The sequence below is a fragment of the Mirounga angustirostris genome, unplaced genomic scaffold (assembly GCF_029215605.1).
Source record: "Mirounga angustirostris isolate CCGP_5_RB_7025 unplaced genomic scaffold, mMirAng1.0.hap1 SCAF_5, whole genome shotgun sequence".
Lineage (NCBI taxonomy): Eukaryota > Metazoa > Chordata > Mammalia > Carnivora > Phocidae > Mirounga > Mirounga angustirostris.
The window spans coordinates 74,021,300-74,045,185 of NW_026991713.1; the positions used below are offsets into that span (position 1 = coordinate 74,021,300).

Genomic DNA, 23,886 nt, shown 5'->3' on the forward strand with positions numbered 1-23,886 from the left:
GTCCTTTAATTTTATCTGTAGTTGCAGTCATGTATGACCAGTAGCTTCCTCAAATTTCTACTTGCCTGACCACAAGTACTTCAAAATCAATATGACCAAAGCTGAAGTCATGGTCTTCCTGACTTCATCATCCTTTTTGTCTCCCACTAACTCACATTCTTGTCCAGTCTTCACACTCCTTAACTAGAGTTTTAACTTCCCAATGATTTCCTGAATCTGCTCTTTTCCCCATTTCAGCAAACCTCATTCAGATCCACTGTAATCCCTCTGTGGATGACTATCATAATCTGTTAACTACTTTTGCCTCTTCTAGTCTGACTTCCACTCTTATCTTCTCCCTAGCTAGAGTGTTACTTCCGAAATGTGTATCTTGATGTATGGTCAAGACTGAGACTACTAATTTTTCTTTGAACTAAGTCCAGACTCATAACGTTTTTCATGCCATGGTTAATTGTTGACTCATAATCATAAAAAAAATCATTTAAAATATTTTGATGACTTTGTAAATTCTCCCAGATCCTTCCTTAATCTTTTTATAGTCAGATTTTTTTTATTTTGCTAAACAAATTTTGTTGAAAAAAATTATAAAGACCTAAGTATTAAATAGTTGGTTTTGTTTTTTAATACTTATAATTTACTTATAATTACAATAGCAGGCAATGTAAAAATATATAAAATACAATAAGCTTATTTTTATAACTTTAGTTTTATTTTGCAGGATGAAATTCTAACTATCCCAACTTTTTTCACTTTCTGCTGTTGAGAACAAATGCCTTTTCCCCTTTGCTCTATGTTTTTGGATCAGAGGAGCTACAAGATAGGAATAATGGAATCTTGGCCCACCCCGGTCTCTGAGAAATGAGTTACCTATTTCTCCTTTCTTTGAGGTGTAAGCTTCATATCCTCAGGAAACAAATATTCCCTACTCCTCTGTGTAGTAAATTTTACAGGGTCCAGTCCTCATGGGGAATACCGGTGGTGGTCCAGCCAGGCTGTCCCTGTATGGACAAGTCTAATTAAATTAAGGTAGCATATTATCAACTACTTTCTGATAGACTTAAGCGGAGAGCTGCTAGTATTTTAATTGCTACCTCTTTGAACGCTGTGTATGTCTCTCAGTTGTTCTGAGCACATATGTGTAGAAAAATGGGATGTTATTTGTTAGCTTCCTGAAACATTAGTATTTACCTAGAAATGATGGTGTTCATTTTAAACAAATTCACGCCTTTCAGTACCAGATATCGTCAGATAAGTCTCTCCTCTTCTTACTAATTTGTGAATCACCGTTCAATCCATATCTAATCTATAACGATGCCTCTTTGTCCCTCAGTACTCTTGTTTAAAGGAAAGTAAATAGTTGATAGCAACCCATCACTGTACATATTATGCAAATTACAATGCTAAATACTTTATATACATTTATTTAAACCTCACGACATCCTATGAAATAAATATAAATACCCCTTTTTACTAAGACTCTTAAAACCTAATCAACTTGCCCAAAGTCACAGGGGTGGAGTTGACATTTGAACCCAGATCAATAAGCTATTATAAGCTAAATTATAAGCTGTATTATACTATCTTCCTAGTACAAGAATTTCTGCATATTTCCTCCAAATTACTCCATTTTTTTTCATCCAGCCACCTTGAAGTCCACAGACATTTGAGTTCCTTGTCAGATAACTCCCAAAATATGTATGCAATAGCTCCATAAACATTTTTTTGACCATGTAATAAATACCAGACACTAAAATAGGTGAATACATTTGATTTCTGCTCTGAAGGATCGAGGAATGAGAGTATTTGTAGGATGGGAACATTTGGAAAAACAAAATAAGTACAGATCCACAATCTCTTATCCACAATTATGAAACCTCAAAACCCTGAAAACTGCAAAGTATTTTGTAAATTGTAGCACTTTGGCATCAACATCTTACCTGAATTGGCATTAAGCTATTTAAAATCTTCAGTGATCCCACTCAGTGTGACTAATTCATACATTTCATTATAGACGTATGGGTGTGTTTGATTACTGGATGTTGCCCCAGATACTGTGCGTCATGTTGCCTTTCTAACATCCAAAAGAAAATAATTTTTGAAACACATCGTCATGTCTCAGAGTTTGAGGTAAAGGATTAGAAGCCAGTCAGTTATTATAATAGTAGTGTTACAGCGGTGGAGGTGCTCTCAAAGCCCTTAGGAATAGAAGAGGCAGAGAGTGTCAAGAAAGAGATACTATTGGATCTGATTGTTGAATACAAATTTGCCCGGCAGCCAGAGAGAAGAAAATGCACTGGAGCTACGTCAAACGGGCTAAACAAAATCATAAGACAGTAATGTGTGGTCGGGGGAAGGAGTTTAGGTGGGAAAGTGGCAGAAGAATAAAGCTGATCAATACTGAGCGGTCAAATCACAAAGATGCTGGGGAATGCCTTACAAAGTTTGGATTTGTCTCAGATGGTTAAGAGGTGACCCGGAAGGATGTTAGGCAAAGAGAGGTAAGGCGACCATATATCTCAGTTGCCAGGACAGGACTTGATTTCTTCCAGCTACCCTCATTACTGATAGCACAACTTTTCACTTTCATGAGTAACTTAGTATGGATGAAATATTTTATGGTCCCCTAAATGGTAGAACCAGATACTGATTTTAGAAAGAAAATTGTCAGCAGTAGGGAAAATGGAATTAAGGTCAGAGATTTCCACAGGACTTTCTCCTAAGATGAGAACAACCTTGTGAATGCCAAAGCCCATCACTTAGGAACAGTGGCGTAAACAAATGTCATCAAATTTTTGTGCATAGAGTATAAGTTCTCTAATGTCCATAAGTAAGAAGGGAGACATTTTCAGTTGTGGGCTGAAAACTACTTCCATTCTTGCCCCTACCCCACATTGTCCTGCAGTTTCCTTATTTCTTGGCTTTTGGCTCCAGCTGGGTAGAAATTAGCAGATTAAAGAAATTAACTGAGTTAAAATATCCATAAAATATAATGTAAATGGAGCCAAATATACATAAAGATTATGAATCCATAATTGTAGTATTTATTCCTCCATTTAAAACCAAAGTTAATAATCAGGAAGCACATTTTATGTATTTTTTTCTTTTTTTCAAGTTATGGGGCTAATGAACAATTAAAAAGTAAAAATAAACTACAAAATATAAAGTATCACATTCCTCATCAATGGAGTATAAATGGGAAACATATTCAATGGATGCTTTAATAAGTAACTGGAAAATGAGATAAAATTTTAATATCTATGTATAACAGCATGTCAAATTAATTTTTATTCTTATAATTAAGTAGCATTAAAAACTTGGAATTATTTCAATTTCTGAATAGGTTTCCATTAGCTACAAATTAGGAGTTTAAACAGAACCATTTTATCTTACTAATCAGGAAAATGTAAATTAAAGCAAGGTATCATTTCCCAGTCGTATCAGTGAAAAGTAAAGTACATCAGCATTTCTCTGAGACTGTAGGAACTGGTAAACTCATATCATGTTTTTGTTATAGTCACTTTGAGGTTCTTTTGGAAATACCTAGTAACATTAAATATGTGCATAATCCATGACTTTGCAATTCTATTTTTAGATATTTACCTTAGAGAAACACTCACAAATATGCACAAGAAGGGTGCAAGGACACTCATTGTAGCTATGTTGTAACAGCACAACACTGGGCATAATCTACGTATCTGTCCTGAGGAAGTATTATGGAATACTATGTGAGATGAAGTTAGACCTCAAGGATCATTGAATAAAAAAAAAAGCAAATTGAAGAAGTATGCAATAAGCTATTTATGTTTTTTAAAAAGTATATTAAACAATTCTGTGTTTTTGTGGGTTTTTAAAGAATTATCTTTGTTTATTAGTGCTTGGGCTGGCCAGATACACACCAAACTGGGATCAAAGGTTGCTTCTAAGGAGGGGTGGGAAATCCTGGATTACCGTAGTGGTTAAAGGAAATTAGATTTGTTCTTTATTAGATTGCTAGGCCTTTCATAACAAAGTGCCACAGACTGGTGGCTTAAACAACAGAAACTTATTTCTTCACAGTTGTGGAAACCAGAAGTCTGAGATGAAGGTGTCAGGAGGGTTAGTTTTTTTTTCTGAGGCCTCTCCCCTTTGGCTTGTAGGTGGCCTTCTCCCTGTGTCTTCACATGGTCTTTCTGAGTATCTTTGTCCTAATCTCCTCTTCTTATAAGGACACCAGTCACTGGAATAGTGCCTACTCAGATGACCTCATTTTGCCTTAATTACTAATTTAAAGGCCCTGTCTCCAAATACAGTCACAGTCTGAGGCTCTAGGGCATTAGGACTTCAATATAAGAAAGTGGAAGGGATGAAGGGACAGACATAATTCAGCCTCTAACATATGCCTAACATTTTTATTTTAAACAAATAAAAGATATTGGATTCATATTTTACACTGAGGCTAAGCAAAGTTGTAAAAGAAAACTACATGGTTATTTACATCTAGAAAAATCTCCCTTTACAGGAACTCTATTTGGTTTTGAAGAGTACTGTTACACCAGATTGCTAGTATTGGTCGTCTTAGGAGGCTGAAAATGGAAGTGGGTAGTGGGATATCATTAACTTTTTTAAAAACAGACTTTACTGTTTAGAGCAGTTTTAGATTTACATAAAAATTGGGGGAAATAGTCCAGAGGTCCCATATACCCCATACCCAGTTTCTCCTATTATTAACATTTTACATTAATATGGGACATTTGTTATAATTAATGAACCAGTATTGATACATTGTTAATTTAAGTCCATACTTTATTTATATTTCCTTAGTTTTTATCTAATATCCTTTTTCTATTCCAGGACTCTGTTTAGGATGCCACATTATATTTAGTTGTCATGCCTCTGTAATCTCCTCTTGTCTGTGATAGTTTCTCAGACTCTCTTTATCTGAGAACCTTGGCAGTCTTGAAGAGTATTGGTCAGATATTTTATCGAGTGCCCTCCTACTGGAATCTGTCATATATTTCTAATGTTTAGACTCAGGTTATGGGTTTGGGGAAGAAGACCACAGAGGTAGAGTGCCATATTCATCACTTATCAGGGGTGCATACTATCAACATGATTCATTATTGTCGATATTCACTTTGATCACCCCGGTGAGGTTTCTCCACTATAGAGTTACCCTTTATTTATTTGTTTGTTTGTTTGTTTTAACCTTTTTCCATACTCTCCTTTTTTGAAAGGAAGTCACTATGTGCAGCCACACTTAAGGAGGGGGGAGCTGTGCTCCACCTCCTTGAGAGCAGAGTATCTACGTAAATTGTTTGGAATTCTTCTGCACAGGAGATTTGTTTCTTCTCCCCCATTCATTTATTTACTCAATCTTACTAACTTTTTTTACTATATTTCTTTAAGTTATTTTGCATAATGAGCATGTATTAAGTTTGTGAATATTTTGAAGTAAGAATATTTTAGAGATACTTAAGTAATGCATCACTAATTTGGGACTTTAGAAAGTAGGAACATGCAAGGTTATCAGAAAGGACCTGGGGAGTTTAAAAATACAGCTACTAGTATACCCATTCTCTGTTAGTAACATGTTATCCTTATGTAGACTATAGAAAGTGGTTTATGCAAATATTTAACATTATTTCCTGCTTCAAGAGTGAGAAGTTTACATCTTTAGATAAAAGATGAAGCCAACAGAAGTCTTTCCTGTTGTGTGCATTTCCCGAGTTTCTTAAGATTCATAACTTCAAGGCAGGTTGCAAGTTGCCACCCTTCAGTTTGCAAACTCTTGGACCCTTTGTAGTGTTCTTGGAAGTGATATGCTTTTTCTGTGTACAATTCGAAATTTTCATATATCTCTTTTGAGAATTTCCAGGTGCAATTATTAATCTTTCCTCCCTACAAAGATAACTTAAAAGTAAATTTTGAAACTCTCAATCAGAAAGCTATTAATAATAATCATAATGTAAATTATCTCACCATTGCTGCTCTTTTATCTATACTACCAATGAATTAATATTTCTTTACATTGTAATTTTTTTCCAGATATTTCGGTCAGCTTGTTGGCGGTGGTTGTCAGCTTTTGTGGCCTGGCCTTGTTGGTTGTTTCACTTTTTGTCTTCTGGAAGTTGTGCTGGCCTTGCTGGAAAAGCAAACCAGTGACTTCCAACATCAGTACCCTTCCACAGAGCATTTCAAGTGCTCCTACTGAAGTTTTTGAGACTGAAGAGAAAAAAGAAGTTAAAGAAAATGAAAAGCAAGCTCTAAAAGTTATTGAACCTGCTATAAAAATCAGCCACACTTCCCCTGATATCCCAGCAGAAGTCCAAACTGCTTTAAAAGAGCATTTAATTAAACATGCACGTGTGCAAAGACAAACTACTGAGCCTACATCTTCATCCCGGTAAGGAAAGATCAAATACATAAAACTGGGTACGTGCGTGCACGCATGCGTGTGTCCGTGTGTGTGTTTGTGTGCATGTGTGTGTGTGTGATTTTGTAAGAGAAAAAAACTGAGGTGGGAAAGGAGAAAAGAAAAGACAAACAGGAGAAATGAGACGGACATGGGAAACAGATAATTGAATAAAAAGGAAAAGGGTAGAGTAAGCAAGGATGAGAGAAACTGAGGACAAAGGATCCAAACAGGGAGCAGTACCAAGAAAGGAGTTTAGTAGATTTTGAGGTCTCAGTAAAATCATGTAACTACAGACTATTATTTATTAACTCTTTACCTTGAAATGTCATGGCTTGATAGTTGCTACTTGCAGTCTTTCAATTTAGTTTAAGTCAACCAATAAATATTGAGAAAACAGCCATTTGCAATGTCTGTCATGAAATCATCTAGAACTTCACAATCAAAATTGAGTAACAGAGACTAAAGTTTAGTCTGCAGTTGTTTAGCAACTACACCGTCAACATGGAACCACTGGAAACTGTTATTTGAACCCACATAGACAAACTCTTACACTGGGCAGAGTGTGATAAGCTCCGCCAAAGAGTTTTGGTGAATATCGTGAGCATACTAAAGATTGTACACAAAAAGAGGGAAAAGGGAGGCCTCTTTGTGGAGATACATTTTAACTCCGCTTGGAAAAATCAGCAAAAGATTGCTTGAATGAAAATAATTTGCTATAATGTATTTCCGATTGCATTAACTATAAAAGAAAAATAGATTTTTGTGAAGATTAAAGCCGTAAAGAGACTCAGAAATTTTAGGGTAAAAATGTTCAATTAATTTATAAAACATGTTTTAAATATTAGCAGCTGTGTACATCAGTGAGCTTATTAGCATTCAGAATTATTCAGCTCTTTTAACTGATAAGTGCACCCTACATAAGGACACTTTTTCTCTCAATCTTAAAAAAACATAAAGATTGAATTATACATATCTCATATTTTCTAAGAGAAAAAGTGGAATACAAATTCAGAGCTTTGCTAGAACTTTGGTATCATTTCATCTGCCTCTTTGAATTTCCTTGTTTATATGAGTGGCTAGGAAAGGAAGAAAGAAAGAATTATTTTTGAGCCCTTACAATTTAGCCACTATGCCAAGCACCCTTCCTGATAATCCTCTGCCAATCTGCATGAAGTATTATTAATTGTTCCCATTACTTGTGAGTTAACTCAAGCCCAGAGAGATTTAAAAATTTGCCTAAAGTCATGCAGCTGGAGAAAGTTAGAATTCAAATTTATCCAGATTGATGGTTTCACATTTTAAGCATTAAAGCCAAGGGGGATATAGTTTTCTGAAATCAAGATGTTGGTTACAAAGTCTGCTGAGGACAGATAGTTTGGAGATTGAAAAATAAGGGTATCTTCCTGCTCAATTTACTCAGAAATCTAAAATCATAAGTGGTTATTATGAATGACCAGAGTCATGATTTTAATCTCTTTGGTGTTGGGATGAATTCCTTTTAAAAAACTTGACTACACTTAGTTCTCAAAACCCCTCATCTACATTAATTATTTCATCATACCAGAAATTACCTTTGTGGAAGGAGGAGGAAATTGCTGAGTTCATTATGCAGCCCACTTGGACACAGAGATCAAAGGTACATTATCATAAATTAGATTATTCTGCTCAAATCATAACTTCACTGAAATTTAGCAAAATCAAACCACACATATACACGCACACATTCATACACACACATAATTAACTTAACTTTAATGCTTGATTTCATCACCTTATTAGGCTATGTCAGCTCCAGTCTGCTGTTGGGACTCCCTTTGACTTGGCTCAGACAGTAGATGACAAACATCTTACCCTTTCAAGCTTTATTTGTCTCTATAATTAACATTTTGATTGGTCCGAACTTAACAGCATTAGTGGAAACTGGCACATTTTCCAAGTTCTCGTCTTCCTTTACAAGTGCCTGGCCATTTGGCCCCATCAGCCTGCCAGAGGCCAAACAGCCGGGAGGCATCCATGTAGTTAGTTCTTCATTACTAACATTCTTCTAGCCTGTATCTTGATTGATTGTTCATTCATCCAGTAGTCTTATTCAAGTAGATATTTACTAATGGGTATCATCAGGTATTATGTACACTCCGTCCACTCTGCAAATCCAAGGGAGCTGGAAAAAAATTTATAACATAATGCAAAGATAAGACATATAAGACCAACTTCAGTATAAGGAATTACAAGTGCAAACTGTGGTGGAGAATGTGGAATTCTGAGAACAGAAAAGTTATTTCCAGCATGAGGCTGAGAGAAGAGAGATTAAGCGGAGGCTAAAGGAAACCAAGAATTCACATGAATGGCAATTGGGAGAAGGTGTGCATCCCAGATGGAAACATTTTATGCAAAAAGACATAGAATAGGAAATGTTGCCATGAAAACAGCAGGTAAAATACCTTGATCAGAAAACAGAGTTTAGTGGAGGAGTAAAGGAAGAAGAGAAAGTTGGCTGGAATCAAAGTATAAGAGGCCTTGAAATCATGGCCAGGATGTTCAAGTTCTGTCCTATCAAAAAATATTTGCCACAGAAGAGTCCCTTGTTAAAGCCCTTGATAAAGAGCTAGGTTTTAGAAAAATTAATTTGGCAATAGCTTATAGGACAGACTAAAGAAAAAGACATCTATTTGGAAACTAATATAATAGTTAAGGCATGATAAAAATCAGGAAAGAGCAAACAACAACCAAAAGACAAAAGCCTGGGAGAAGTTATAAGGGAAGAATCTAAGATCCCTTATAAAAAGCACTGTGACACTTCAAATCATTACAAGTATAGCCTAAACCTTTGCAAAGCATGCCATTTGAACTATTACAATCTGATGATACCAAGCTGCCATTCAAGCATTTTAATTCCATATTCCCCCACACATATAGCTCTGTGCTGCTTTCTTAGGCAGAAAATCTGCCCAAGATTGCTCTTCGTATTGCTCTTGACACCTAGACAAAGTACTGTAGGAACTCAGGCTATATTTGTTGGTTTAAAAAAAAAATGAATTTGATGACCCCATCTATCTATCCAAGTAGGTATTTTATGATTGCCACGAGAGGAATGCTTGGTCTTTTTACTATCCTCCTGTAGACCTTACCTCTATCTTTGTGCAATTGCTTATATTGCTTCCCACATCTAGAATGGTGACCTCTTTTTTATCTACTATAAGCTGTTTAAGAAAATGTATCTGAGAGTCTATTTTCTCTGCCCAATTATAAGCTTATTATCCTTTATTATTTAAAGCCACAGTTACAATCTAGCAATTATTTATTGTCCTAATATTGAGCTGTAGCTACTTGCCAAACTCAATGCTAAGTTCTCAGAGAACAAGACTGTGTAGCCTACTTTTATGCATTCCTAATTTCTGTTACTGTGTAGGTACATAATATGCATCAAGTGACACTTTTGATTGATTGGTCATCTCTCCACTTCACTTTGCTCCTTTAAATAACAGCATCAGGTGGTGAGATAAACTGCCCATATTAGAAAGAGGTTAATGATGGTATACTCCCAGGATGAGTATGAGGACCAATTTTCTGTGCATTCATTAAGGGTGCCCAGAAAAGGTGAATAATAAGTGGCAAAATAATTTGTTGAGGATGAGGAATTATGTAGGTTAGCCACTGTTAGAGAGGATTCTAAGTACCTACTGAAAAATAATTAGGAAACCTAATGGCAGAGCCAATTGAACTTATGAACAAAAGCAAGAAAATGTTCATGGGAAGAAATCACTGACTTACATGTGCTCATGGATTTACAATAAGCTATGGTTGCTTAGAAAAGTAATTTTTAAAATCATCACATAAGAGAAATGAAAGCATTATGTAAAAATACATAAAATTGGATTGTATAGTTTAAGAGATTTTTTTTTAATTAAATTCCTCTGAAAAGATAGCAAAAATTGCAATTATTCATCCAGGGCACTGTAAGGAATGGAAAGCAAGATGTTACACAAAAGGAAAGTTTAAAAGATATATACCTAGCTAGGATAGCAAGAAGCAACACTTACCCAAAACTGTGAGGACCTGAAATCTATCTCTTTGAATTAAATTTCATGAAAAATGCTGTACAGATGCTTGAGATGGTTAAATAAGCTTTTTCAGGAAACATGTATTCAATAAATACAACAACTCTTTTCTGAAATGGGATGGCTGTTTGTACCAAGGTCAGAGACAAAACCTTATAAAATAAAATCAGACTTGGAGAGTTTGTTTTCTGGCACTGATAAATATCATCTCCTCTTTACAAACACTAATTATAAATTGATCTCCTCTTTACAATCACTATAAATTGATTGACGGTATTTGATTTCATTAGTCACAGGAGTATTAGGGTAAATGATTTTTTTAAAAGATTTTATTTATTTGAAAGAGAGAGCGCTCCAGAGAGAGAGCACAACCACAGGGGAAGGGCAGGGGGAGAGGGAAAAGCAGACTCCCTGCTGAGCAAGGAGCCCCACAGGGGACTTAATCCCAGGGCCCTGGGATCATGACCTAAGCCAAAGGCAAACGCTTAACTGACTGAGCCACCCAGGTGCCTGGTAAATGATTTTTTAAAAAGATGTATTTATTTATTTGAGAGAGAGAGACAGAGAGAGCATGAGTGGGAGGGGCAGAGGGAGAGGGAGAGAGAATCTCAAGCAGGCTCCACACTCAGTGCTGAGCCCTGACAAGGGGCTTGATTTCAGGACCCTAAGCTCATGCCCTGAACCAAATCCTAAAGTCCAACACTTAACGGACAGTGCCACCCAGGTGCCCCTAGGGTAAATTATTTTAATACAAACTCCAACAAACATTTCCTGAATCCCAGTATATGTTAGTATGAAATTCATGAAAAGATGAATAATACATAGTCTCTGCCATTATAAAGACCACCATCTAGCAAAAGTGTTGAGGAAGGGAAGACTGATGTGAGAACAAGTAATTTCAAAACACTGTTTGCAGACATCAGGAACAGCATAGTAGGCTTAGAAAGTAGAGACTAGTAAAGTAGGAGAAAAGCCAGGAGGGTTTGGGAGCCAAGTGAAGAGTGTATGTAAACAACCGGGAGAGATTAAATGTTAATTGGCTCCAGTAAGGCTGGCTGGGATAAAGACTGTGAATTGCCCTGTGAGTTTAGCAATGTGGGGAAGTCATTGTTCACATTTTCAGGAGTGGTTATGGTGGAGTTGAGCATGTGTAAAGCTAATTAGAGTATGTTTAAATAGAATAGAAAGAAACAAATTGGATAGTGAATGGACTATCTCAACTCTTTCAAGGAGTTTTGCTACAAATGTGTCAGAGAAACAGAGTAGTACAGAGAGAGGGAGTGGTATGAGGTTTTCTTTAAGACAGGAGAAACAACAGTGCTTTTATGCTGACAGTATTGATCCAACGGAGAGGGAGGATTAATAATGCAAGAATCAGAGGGAATATTCTTGAAGGTGACATGAGAGAAAATGGGATTATCTTTAAGGCAAAATATATGGGTTACAGATCTGCTGAGAGGGTTGATGAGATGGTGTCTGTGGAAGGTTCTGCTCTTTGCTTCAATTTTTCTGAGTGAAGTGGAAAACTAGGTCATCAATTGAGCCTTAGCATGAGGAAGAAGGGTGATAGAGGTTTGTAGAAAGGTGAGAAGGTGTGAAATGGTCTTCTTGCAAATCTAGGAGATTGAGAGGGAGAAGGAATTGCTGTGTTACATTTGGGTTTACATGAGAAATGTCATGAATTTAAAGTGGAGCAATGAGAGTTATTTTATGTTTTTCTCCAATTGCATTCACTTGCACGTGGGCAGGTGTAGAGATGATGGAGGCTTGAATTCAACCAGAGCTGCAGTTATTTTTGTTGTTGTTGTCCTGCAACTAAGAAGGTAGAGAGCAATAGGGAATTCGGGATGTGTCCCTGAGAGTGACTCTAATGATTAGCCATGGAATTAAAACTGGATAATAAGAGGGAAATGATATCAGGGACATAGGGATTATGAAATGGTGGTACAGTCACAGATTAGAGGTTCTCATCATTTGGAAAGGTTGTCTGAGGGGTATAAGAGGGTCTGAGCTAGAAAGATAAGAGGTGTTGATCAGAGAGAGGTATGCATGACATTGGGGTTGTGGAGAGTTTGTAGCTAATGATGACAAAATCTATGTACATGGTAGTAATTTCAGTAAGTAAAGGGCATCATTGCAGGAGGGGAGTTCAAAGAACCTAGAGGCCACAAGGTAGAAAAAAACGTGCATTGCTAGAAATTAGAACAAAAACATTGTCAAAGAGAGTGTTAGTGAACCATGAAATGAAAATAATGAAGACTTTAAAGGGAGTGATTTATTAATCAATAGACGGTTAACAATAAGTAATAATGGGGATGTGACTTGCTGACTTGAGCTTCAGGGCTGGTAGAGGTGGATGGAGGGAGAATGGTGTCAAAGTGACAATGGGGAACAAGAGGAATGCAGGACTGCCCCACCTCCAGGCTAGTGGAACAAGGACTGTGGGGAACATATCAGCCGCCGCATGAGAGGGACACAGAGGAAACAATGTCCTAAAGAAAAGCCATGTTTCTACTGAGCAATAAGGTGAGAAGAACATTCAAAGAAGAGATTAAGGCTATAGAGGATTTTGCTGATGTCCAATATTTATTTTTAAAACTTCATTGTGACATACAACTTAGTCTGCCTTCATGTATGTAGTGCCTTGCCTTGGTTAGGCGTGGCATTACGTATGTTTGTTGGTTTGTGGGTGGGTTTTTTTGCTGAGATTTTAGTGTATTGAGTGAATCACTCCTGTTCTTGTTTCAAAATGAATAGAGGAAAACAGGAAACAAAGATGAAAACTTAGTTTACCACACACTTGATTTAGTCTTAACTATTCAAGCCTTCTTAACTGTGAAATGGGGCTATAGCTTTTAATATATGCTCATAGTTTCTGATAAAAAGTTCAGTACTAACAAAAACAAGGAGAGATGAGTTCCTTACGAACATATTGAATAAATCAATAAAATGCTGCTAAATATATTTCTGTTTTTCCTCTCTGAATTCTCAAGCAATATCTAAGGTAAACTTAACAGATGATAAAGACACTGCAGTTAAGGGTGCCTGGGTGGCTCAGTCAGTTAAGCATCTATCTGCCTTTGGCTCAGGTCATGATCCCAGGGTCCTGGGATGGAGCCCTGCATCAGGCTCCCTGCTCAGCTGGGAGCCTGCTTCTCCTTCTCCCTCTGCCGGCCTCTCTGCCTACTTGTGCACTCTCTCTCTCTCAATCTCTCTGTCAAATAAATAAATAAATAAAATCTTAAAAAAAAAAAAGACACTGCAGCTGAGAATAGGAGGATAAAAGTTTCCCATTTAAGGGAAAGAGAACTGCTAGGTGCTAAGAAGTGAGTGAATTAGAGAGCCCTGTTATCCAGGGCTGTGGCCCAGGACGTGCTCACACAGGAATGACTTTGTTCCACCTCTGCAGCCCCAAACAGCAACCCTAGGCTTGCGATCATCAGAACCAGAGAATTCATTATGGTATTTGCACTTCAGCTGAATTCTAATGACAATAACTGTTATCGAGTACAAGAAGTTATAGTTTTCAAAGTCGTCTTATCTAATATCTCATTCGGTCTTCACACTGTGAAAGGACTATTTTATAGATAAGGAGAGTAAAGCTCAAACAAGTTAAGTGACTTGCCCAAGGGAAGCTGGGAGCACACTGTCTGATTCCAGGCCAGCACTTTTCCCATCTCCTCTCAGTGTTACGATCTTCAAGCACCTTCTTCTGGGTAGTAGGGAAAAGCTGGCTTGGTTTCCAGTGAGAGTCCAAGACTCCACCCACACAATAACCGGAGCAACTCTGTCTTTACATACTCAACTTCTGGCTTCTGATTTTTTTTGAAGGAAAGGATCTGTTGGTAATAAGTATTTGAAAATCACCATGTTAATGCATATTACTCCTATGGCATCAAGTAATTTTGACTCCAGCTACTGTCAGATGTTCCAGGTAAGGTAGGGGAAGTTTTTCCTTCCCTACCTGGAGAAGTACTTGGGTGGTGCCGTTCTAGGTTTGAAGGCTAAGAATGAGATCAGGAACAGTCAAGTGGCCTATACTTTGATTGGTTGTATATTTGTGTGAGACTAGCCACTTATCATGTCATTCCAAAAGAGAAAAAGAAAAGGGGCCGGTGGGCTGGGGAGAGAGCAAGAAAAAAAGATCTGTTTTGTCATGGCAATAGTTTAGCATTGTAATAATTAAAGCTTCTCTTAACTGACTAGCTAAACTATGACTTAGAATATACACTATTTGCCTTAATTATAGGGCATTACTACTCTTTGATTCCTGCTGGAGGGGCTTTACAGCTGTACAATTATATTCAGAGACATAAGAAAGAAATTACTGATTTTTAGGGAGAGGATAGAAGATTAAAATTTTATGATACTGAAAAGTATAAGTGAGTGTGAATGGAATCAATCTATAAAAAATAAAGAATTAGGGGTGCCTGGGTGGCTCAGATGGTTAAGCGTCTGCCTTTGGCTCAGGTCATGATCTCAGGGTCCTGGGATCGAGCCCCGCATCGGGCTCCCTGTTTGGCGGGGAGCCTGCTTCTCCCTCTTGCTCTACTGTTCCCCCTGCTTGTGCTCTCTCGCGCTCTCTGTCAAATAAATAAAATCTTTAAAAAAAATTTTTTTTTTAAATAAAGAATTTACCTTTGGGGGTATTTTGTTTACAAATTTTTTTTTAAATCATTATATAAGTAAAAGTGATTTGGGCAGAAATATTGAATTATTTAACAAAATATCCTAATCTCTTAGATACACTGAATATAGAACTAAGTTATACTAGACTCCTTTCATAATACAGAACATATACTACTTATATTCCTTTATTATTTTTTTTAATTTATATCATTATTTTTCATGCATCATTTCACATAATTTGCACCACACATTATGGCGTGGGTAATACCATTACACCCATTTTTCAGACTGAAGCCCTAAGAGGCCCTGCCCAGAGTCATGCAACTGACAAGTGAAGGGAGTGAGATTTGTACTATTGTTGGTCTGAACTTGTATTCCTTTTAAAATTCTTCTTACTTTCCTAAATACTCTCTAATGGTTGCCTGTCCCTAATTTAAGCCCCTAATCCTGTGTATCAAGGATAGATATACAGGCTTAAAGAAATAAATGGTATTCCATTATCAGATTAGTGCTAAAGAATATCAAGAATTAGAATGGGGGGGTGCCTGGGTGGCTCAGTTGTTGGGCATCTGCCTTCAGCCCGGGTCATGATCCCAGGCTCCTGGGATTGAGCCCCGCATCGGGCTCCCTGCTCGGCGGGAAGCCTGCTTCTCCCTCTCACACTCCTCCTGCTTGTGTTCCCTCTCTAGCTGTGTTCTCTCTCTGTCAAATAAATAAATAAAATCTTAAAAAAAAAAAAAAAGAATTAGAATGGGATTAGCTGTACCATTTCTATGGTATTTAAATAGTTGTTTAGTTTCCTAGCCTCAACAATCAGACAACAAAAAGAAAAGGTATCCAAATCAGCAGGGAAGAAGTCAAACTTTGACTATTCACAGACAACATGATACTTTACATAGAAAACCAAAAGCCTCCCCCCAAAAATTGCTAGGCCTGATACACGAATTCAGAAAAGTCACATGATACAAAATCAATGTACAAAAATCTGTTGCATTTCTATACACCAATAATGAAGCAGCAGAAAGAGAAATCAAGGAATCGATCCCATTTACAATTGCACCAAAAACCGTTAAGACCCTAGAAATAAGCCTAACCAAAGAGGTAAAGGGATCTGTACTCTGAAAACTAGAACACTTATGAAAGAAATTGAAGAGGACACAAAGAAATGGAAAAATACTCCATGCTCATATTTAACAAATATTGTTGAAATGTCTATACTACCCTAAGTGATCTACACATTTAATGCAATCCCTAACAAAATACCACCAGCATTCTCCACAGAACTAGAATAAACAATCCTAAAATTCATATTGAACCACAAAAGACCCTGAATAGCCAAAACAATCTGGAAAAAGAAAAGCAAAGCGGGAGGCATCAAATTCCAGACTTCAAGCTCTATTACAAAGCTGTAATCATCAAGACAGTGTGGTACTGGCACAAAAACAGACACATAGATCAGTAGAACAGAAAAGAAACCCAGAAATGGACCCTCAACCGTCTGGTCAACTAATCTTTGACAGAGCAGAAAAGAATATCTGATTGAAAAAAAGACAGTCTCTTCAACAAATGGCTTTGGGAAAACTGGACGGTAACATGCAGAAGAATGAAACTGGACCACTTCCTTACACCCCACACAAAAATAAATTCAAAATGGACGAAAGACCTAAATGTGAAAAGAAATCATCAAAATCCTAGATTAAAACACAGGCAGCAACCTCTTTGACATCAGCCATAGCAAATTCTTGCTAGATACATCTCTGGAGGCAAGGGAAACAAAGGCAAAAATGAACTATTGGGACTTCACCAAGATAAAGATTCTGCACAGCAAAGGAAAAAATCAACAAAATTAAAAGGCAACCTTCAGAGTGGGAGAAGATATTTGCAAATGACATATCTAATAAAGGGTTAGTATCCGAAATCTATAAAGAACTTCTCAAACTCCACACCCCAAAAAAACAAATAATCCAGTTAAGAAATGGGCAAAAGATATGAATAGTCATTTTTCCAAAGAAGACATACAGATGGCTAACAGACACATAAAAAGATGCTCAACATCACTCATCATCAGGGACATACAAATCAAAACCACAATGAGATACCACCTCACACCTGTCAGAATGGCTAAAGTGAACAACTCAGGAAACGACAATGTTGGTGAGGATATGGAGAAAGGGGAGCCCTCTTACACTGTTGGTGGGAATGCAAGCTGGTGCAGCCACTCTGAAAACAGTATGGAGGTTCCTCAAAAAGTTGAAAATAGAACTATCCTATGACCCAGCAATTACACTACTAAGTATTTATCCAAAGGATACAAAAATATTGATTCAAAGGGGCACATGCACCCCAAAGTTTATAGCAGCATTATCAACAATAGCCAAATTATGGAAAGAGCCCAAATGACCATCAATTGATAAATGGGTAAAGAAGATGTGGTATACACACACACTGGAATGTTACTCAGCCAAGAAAAAGAATGAAATCTTGCCATTTGCAATGACGTGGACAGAGCTAGAGTGTATTATGCTAAGAGAAATAAGTCAGTCAGAGAAAGACAAATACCATATGATTTCACTCATATGTGGAATTTAAGAAACAAAACAGATGAACATAGGGGAAGGAAGAAAAAAGAAAGAGAGGGAGGCAAACCATAAAATGGACTCTTAATGATAGAGAACAAACTGAGGGTTGCTGGAGGGGAGGTGGGTGGGCAGATGGGCTAAATGGGTGATGGGCATTAAGGTGGGCACTTGTGATGAGCACTAGGGGTTATATGTAAGTGATGAATAACTAAATTCTTCTCCTGAAACCAATATTGCCCTGTATGTTAACTAACTAGAATATAAATAAATATTTCAAACAACAACACAAAAAGGAAATATGGAAAATGCCAAACACACAAAAAAGATAGTTGTTTAGTATTTCAGTCCCATTAATAGAAAATAAGCTAATTCATTGTAAGAGAATGAATTTGGAACACCTCAGATTATAATTCTGATTTTACATAATTTACAATTTGCATAATAAAATTCTATCTTATTATGATATCATAATAATGATATCTTGAATAAAATTATTAAAGAGTCACAGAATGATAATCATAGAAATTAAGGGTTAGAAAACACTTAGAAGTCTAGCATCTCACCTGAGGCAGAAACCTTTTCCTTCAACATCTGACCTTTGTTTCTATACATTGTGTTTGTGGAAGTTCATTACTTCACCATTTTGTACAGCTCTAGATATTTTTAAATGTTCCCTTATATCAAGCTGAAGTCTATCTTTACCTGTAACTTCCACTGATTCTTATTAATTCTGCCATGACAGTCCTTCGGATATTAGAAGTCAGATTCCTGTCCTTTCTAGGCTCAATATCCTCAGCTCTTTGAGCTATTTCTCAAATGGTATCTTGGCTAGGTATCTTACTTCTGATTATCACTACTTTTTTATCCCTCTTAAATCAGTCCTTATGTGTGCATCAATGAATCAAGTATTAGTTAAGCAATAGCCTCAGTATTACTTAGCGCTTGCTGTAAAAAATAATGTAGACCTGATGTAATAAACAACAGAAGTGAGTAGAGGATTTTGAAGTAAGTGCTACATAGATATTAAGTATAAGAGAGTGCTGAAAGAAGGAAAATCAGCCAAAGGCTAGTATAGAAAGCCAAATATAAGGTGATGAGGATCTGGACTGAGTAGCAATGGAAATGAAACAGAATGGACAAGTATATGGGATGTTTCAAAGCAAACATCAACAAGATTTAGAAAATTGAGTAAATCTCATGAATAAAGGAAAGGTGATCCAAAGCATAATGCAGGCTCCCAAGCATATGTGGCTGATAATGTTAGAGCTATTTTCTAAGATTGTGGAAGGGAGCACCAGTTTGGGAGTAAAAAGCAGAAAATAATGAATTTGCTTGAGTTTGGAGCCAAATTAAGATAACCATTTAGAAATCTCCCTTAGAGATATAGAAATATGGAACTAGAAGTTTATATATCTGAGATATATGCAAGGAACCATCAGATTTAAGATGACAGTTATAGTCTGAGAAATGATTAGACTGATGGAGAGACCAAGGAGAATAAAGAACAAAATACCTGGGACTGAGCATTGAGTAGTCACATAAGTTGATATGGTTCCTGCCAGAAATCACAGAGGAGGTAGAAGAGAAGCAGATCTTAGTGCAAGTCACATTTACAAAGCACTAGTTAGTTGATACAGCCAGTGTTCTGGAAATGTTGACTAGATTAGTAGCAACAGTGATAATAGGAAAGTCAGTTTGAATTCTAAAACACTCTATTATGTTGGCCCCAAATTCTAAAATTCTACATTTTTTAATCCTCAGGATTTCTGAAGCCCACTCCATGTTGAAAAAAGAAAAATGTACTAATTTTGGCTGTCACCAAAATATATTCTCTTTGCAAGTAAATACTCATTTAATTATCTTAAGTATTAGAAATAATTAACACAGTGTAAGAATAGGTGGACTTATGTTTTTTATTGTAATGGGGGTAGTCAGTAAGACAGGAGATTCATGAGACACAAATATGTAGATATAAAGAAACCAGCCATCTGAATGATTTGTCTGCATAAGACTGACAGCTAGATATAACCAGATGATTGATGATTCACGGTATTTTGTGGAATACTAAACTTTGTTGGTAATCATGTTTTTTTACAACAGTATGTAATTTATGTAATTATATGCTTGTGATTGATGGTACAAAATTCCAAAAGCTCATAAAAAATGTACATTTGAGGGGCGCCTGGGTGGCTCAGTCGTTAAGCGTCTGCCTTCGGCTCAGGTCATGATCCCAGGGTCCTGGGATCGAGCCCCGCATCGGGCTCCCTGCTCAGTGGGAAGCCTGCTTCTCCCTCTTCCACTCCCCCTGCTTGTATTCCCTCTCTCGCTGTGTCTCTCTCTGTCAAATAAATAAATAAAATCTTTAAAAAAAAAAAAAATGTACATTTGAGTGTTTCCGGTGCTTCTATCATTTTAGAAGCCTTTTCCTTTGAATATTGCATTTCTCCCATTTTTCAAAAGTAGCTCTTTGTGTGTGTGTGTGTGTGTGTGTGTCTGTCTGTCTGTCTGTCTATTGATACAAATGCAATGTTTTCATTATCCTGGGGATGGGGGAAAGTTTATATGCCACCATATAATGTTGTCGTCAAATGATCTTCCTAAATTATTTTGTGTGTGTGTTGTACAGCCACAATTCCTTCCGGAGACACCTACCGAGGCAAATGCAGGTTTCCAGTGTTGATTTTAGCATGGGCACAGAACCCGTTTTACAAAGAGGAGAAACAACAACCAGCATTGGGAGGATAAAACCAGAGCTCTACAAACAGAAATCAGTTGACTCTGAGGGCAACAGGCAAGAAGATATTAAAACCTGTGGGAAGCTTAACTTCACCCTCCAGTATGACTATGAAAATGAACTTCTAGTTGTTAAAATTATCAAAGCCTTAGATCTCCCTGCTAAAGACTTCACAGGCACTTCTGACCCTTATATGAAGATGTATCTTCTTCCAGACAGGAAGAAGAAATTTCAGACCCGTGTGCACAGAAAGACTTTAAATCCTCTATTTGATGAAACTTTTCAATTTCCTGTAGCATATGATCAACTAAGCAACCGAAAACTACATTTCAGTGTATATGATTTTGACAGATTTTCTAGACATGACATGATTGGGGAAGTGATTCTTGATAATTTGTTTGAAGTCTCTGATCTCTCCAGGGAAGCTACAGTGTGGAAAGATATTCATTGTGCTACCACGGTAAGTAAGAATTCCACCAATATATTGGTTTTTATTTGACCAGCAGTGGTATATAAAACTAATTATCACCAGCTTATTGTAGTAAGTGTACAAAGTTATAGAATTTATATGCTAAGAACCTGCAAAGGTAGGATTTGATTACATACATAATAATAATTCAGCCACCTAACACAATATCAGTAATTATGTAAATTAAAAAATAGCTCTTTAAGTTACCAAAAATAGTGGTTGTTTCTCTCATAAAATGTTTATTTAACCTGTCTCTTTGTAGTTAATATTGACTTTCATTATTTAAGAAGATTTTGTTCCTCAGATCAAACCTAAAATGTACTTTGATGCTATTTTGAAAAGCCCTTGGGTGAGTTTAAAACAGCCCATTCCTACAGAGGCTTTCATGAAATAGACATGATTACAGAATTTGAAATGTTGAATGATCATAAGTGATTGTTTATATTAGAATTTTTCTTTTCCATTACAAAATGCTTTCTCTGAATATAAAATAGTAACTTTAATAATGAAAATTTGGAAAACAGTAAAAAACAGTACCAATTAAAATATTCTATAATGCTACCAATTATATGTAATATTATGGCATATTGCTTTCTAAATTTTTTCTATACATCTTTTAAAATTATTGAGATCAAACTATGTTTAAAAATTTCCACACTGATTTTCTTTCATGCTACATTTGTTTTAGTGCATGATGTTTAAATATACGATCTATTTACCTAACCATTCTCTTATTGTTGGATATTTGAGTTAGGCATAAATTTTGTTATACTAAAAAATATTGTGTTCTTTGTTACATGAATCTGTTTTATCTGAGATTATGTGTCTAGGACAGAACTATGGAATTGGAACTAGAGAACTGGTCACTTAGGTTAGACTGCAGAATTGTTTTGTTTTTTGGGGGTTTTTTTGTTTTGTTTTAAGAGAGAGCCAGAGCTGGCCCGGGGGTGGGGGGGAGGGGCAAAGGGAGAGGGAGAAAGAGACTCTTAAACAGGCTCCACACTCAGCACAGAGCCCAACATGGGGCTTGATCTCATGACCCCAAGATCATGACCTGAGCAGAAATCAAGAGTGGGATGCTTAGCCAACTGAGTCACCCAGGTACTTCTGATTTTTGGGTTTTTCAATGGAGCCATTTAATTTTTTACCACCAGGTTAGGTTGTCTTTATGAATTTACCATCTTTTGTCCAAATTTTACCAAAATTTATAAGCTTAAAATTTGGAGTTTTTAATAGAGATAAGGGATTATTTTAAAAATAAGAAAATTATATTTTAATTCAGAGTAATTCCTTTTTTATTTTTCTCCCATCAGTATTTTACTAATTAAAATCAGTATTTAGGGTCATTATATTTTCACTATAATTATTATACAGATAAGGTAACTTAAAATTTTATACTTCCAATTTGTTGCATTGCATCATCATAACATTTTCAATTGTTAGGTTTTTATTCCACGGGAACAAAGAAGAAATTTTCAAACTGGATCATATTTCAAAGGTACATTGGGGCTCTTTTGATTTCATGGTGTTTTTCACTTTATTACCTATATTCCTACAGGGAAAAAAATGGTGAGCAGTGATTTTTACTGTTTTAAAAAGTATGACACCTTCTAGAATTCTACAAATACAGATAATAATTAATTGTTACATTCTTTCTTTCTTGATTCCCCAATATTATATTATTCCTTCTTTTATTCATTCAACAAATATTTGCTAAGTGCCTACTATGGGTTTGGCATGTTCTAAGTAATAGGGATGCAAAAAATTGTTCCGAAACATGTTCTTGGGCCCACGTGGGTAATCTAGGATAACTTCCCCATCTTAAAGTTCATAATAATCTTAATCACATCGGCAAAGTCCCTTTTGCCGTGTAGGTAACATATTCACAGATTCTAGAAATTAGGATGTGGCCATCTTTGGGAGTGTATTTATTCTGAGTACAACATCTATCGACATTTTCATTTCAATATTCTGGATACAAAAAGAAGTAGGTAGATAATAAAATATATTATTAAATTATTCTAGCCAAATGACATTTCTCTGTAACTGGAACATTGAGCCACTCATCTAGATACTGCTTATGGCTTTTCTGTTGGGAAGATAGTAATGAAACCTAAATTTCTTGACTATGACACCAAATATTTACTAGTATCATCTTTATGGTTAGTGTAATGTTTAAGTAAAGCTTCTCTTCAGCTTTTGAAAAATCAGTAAACAATTTCATATTTCAGATTAATAAAGTGAAAAAATGTGAGTTGAAGTTTGCTTAAGAAATCTTTTCTTACACATTTTAACTTTAAATAATTTCGTACAGAAATATAGAGTTTTATACAGAGAAGAAGAAAGAAAGCAAAGAAATAAAAAGAAATGTAGTCATATACCTTCACTTATCCAAGTTTTGTAGAAACCTGCAAAGGTGATCCAACTATGTAAACACAGATTTTATGTAACAGATAAATCTCTTTATATCAGGAGACACTAATGACAAATACACATAAATAACTAGTTAAACATAGATCTTAAGCCACTCTTATAATTTAAGGTTCTTTTTTTTTTTTAAAGATTTTATTTAGTTATTTGACAGAGAGATAGAGAGCACAAGCAGGGGGAGTGGCAGGCAGAGGGAGAGGGAGAAGCAGGCTCCCCGCTGAGCAGGGGGGCCCGATGCAGGGCTCGATTCCAGGACCCTGCGATCATGACCTGAGCCGAAGGCAGCCGCTCAACGGACTGAGCCACCCAGGCGCCCCTAATTTAAGATTCTTATTTGAAATAATCATGTATGAGTTTTTAAAAAGAGTAACTTTATATCCTGCAAACCTCCAACTTAAAAATTCTAAAATTTAGTCAAAAAATTTTGTTACCAACTTGAAATAGTTGATATATTTTTAATGTTTAATGAATCTCTTTAGTATCATTAAGTCCTACTTTACTATCATATTGATATAAATGCCATGGATCTCTTTTTACTTTTTCAGGCCAATGATATGATTATTAAAAGTAGAACTCTATGGAAATCAGAGTTG

The 23,886-nt window shown here is 36.2% G+C and overlaps 1 protein-coding gene across 1 annotated transcript in view; it reads left to right on the forward strand.

Annotated features, from left to right (window-relative positions):
* Positions 1-23,886, forward strand: part of SYT10 (synaptotagmin 10) — a 65,261-nt gene that overhangs the window by 13,096 nt on the left and 28,279 nt on the right. Inside the window, exons 2-3 of the mRNA XM_045868555.2 lie at positions 6,025-6,382; positions 20,287-20,854. Of these exons, the coding sequence (XP_045724511.1) occupies positions 6,025-6,382; positions 20,287-20,854 (926 nt within the window). The remainder of the gene's footprint in view (positions 1-6,024; positions 6,383-20,286; positions 20,855-23,886) is intronic.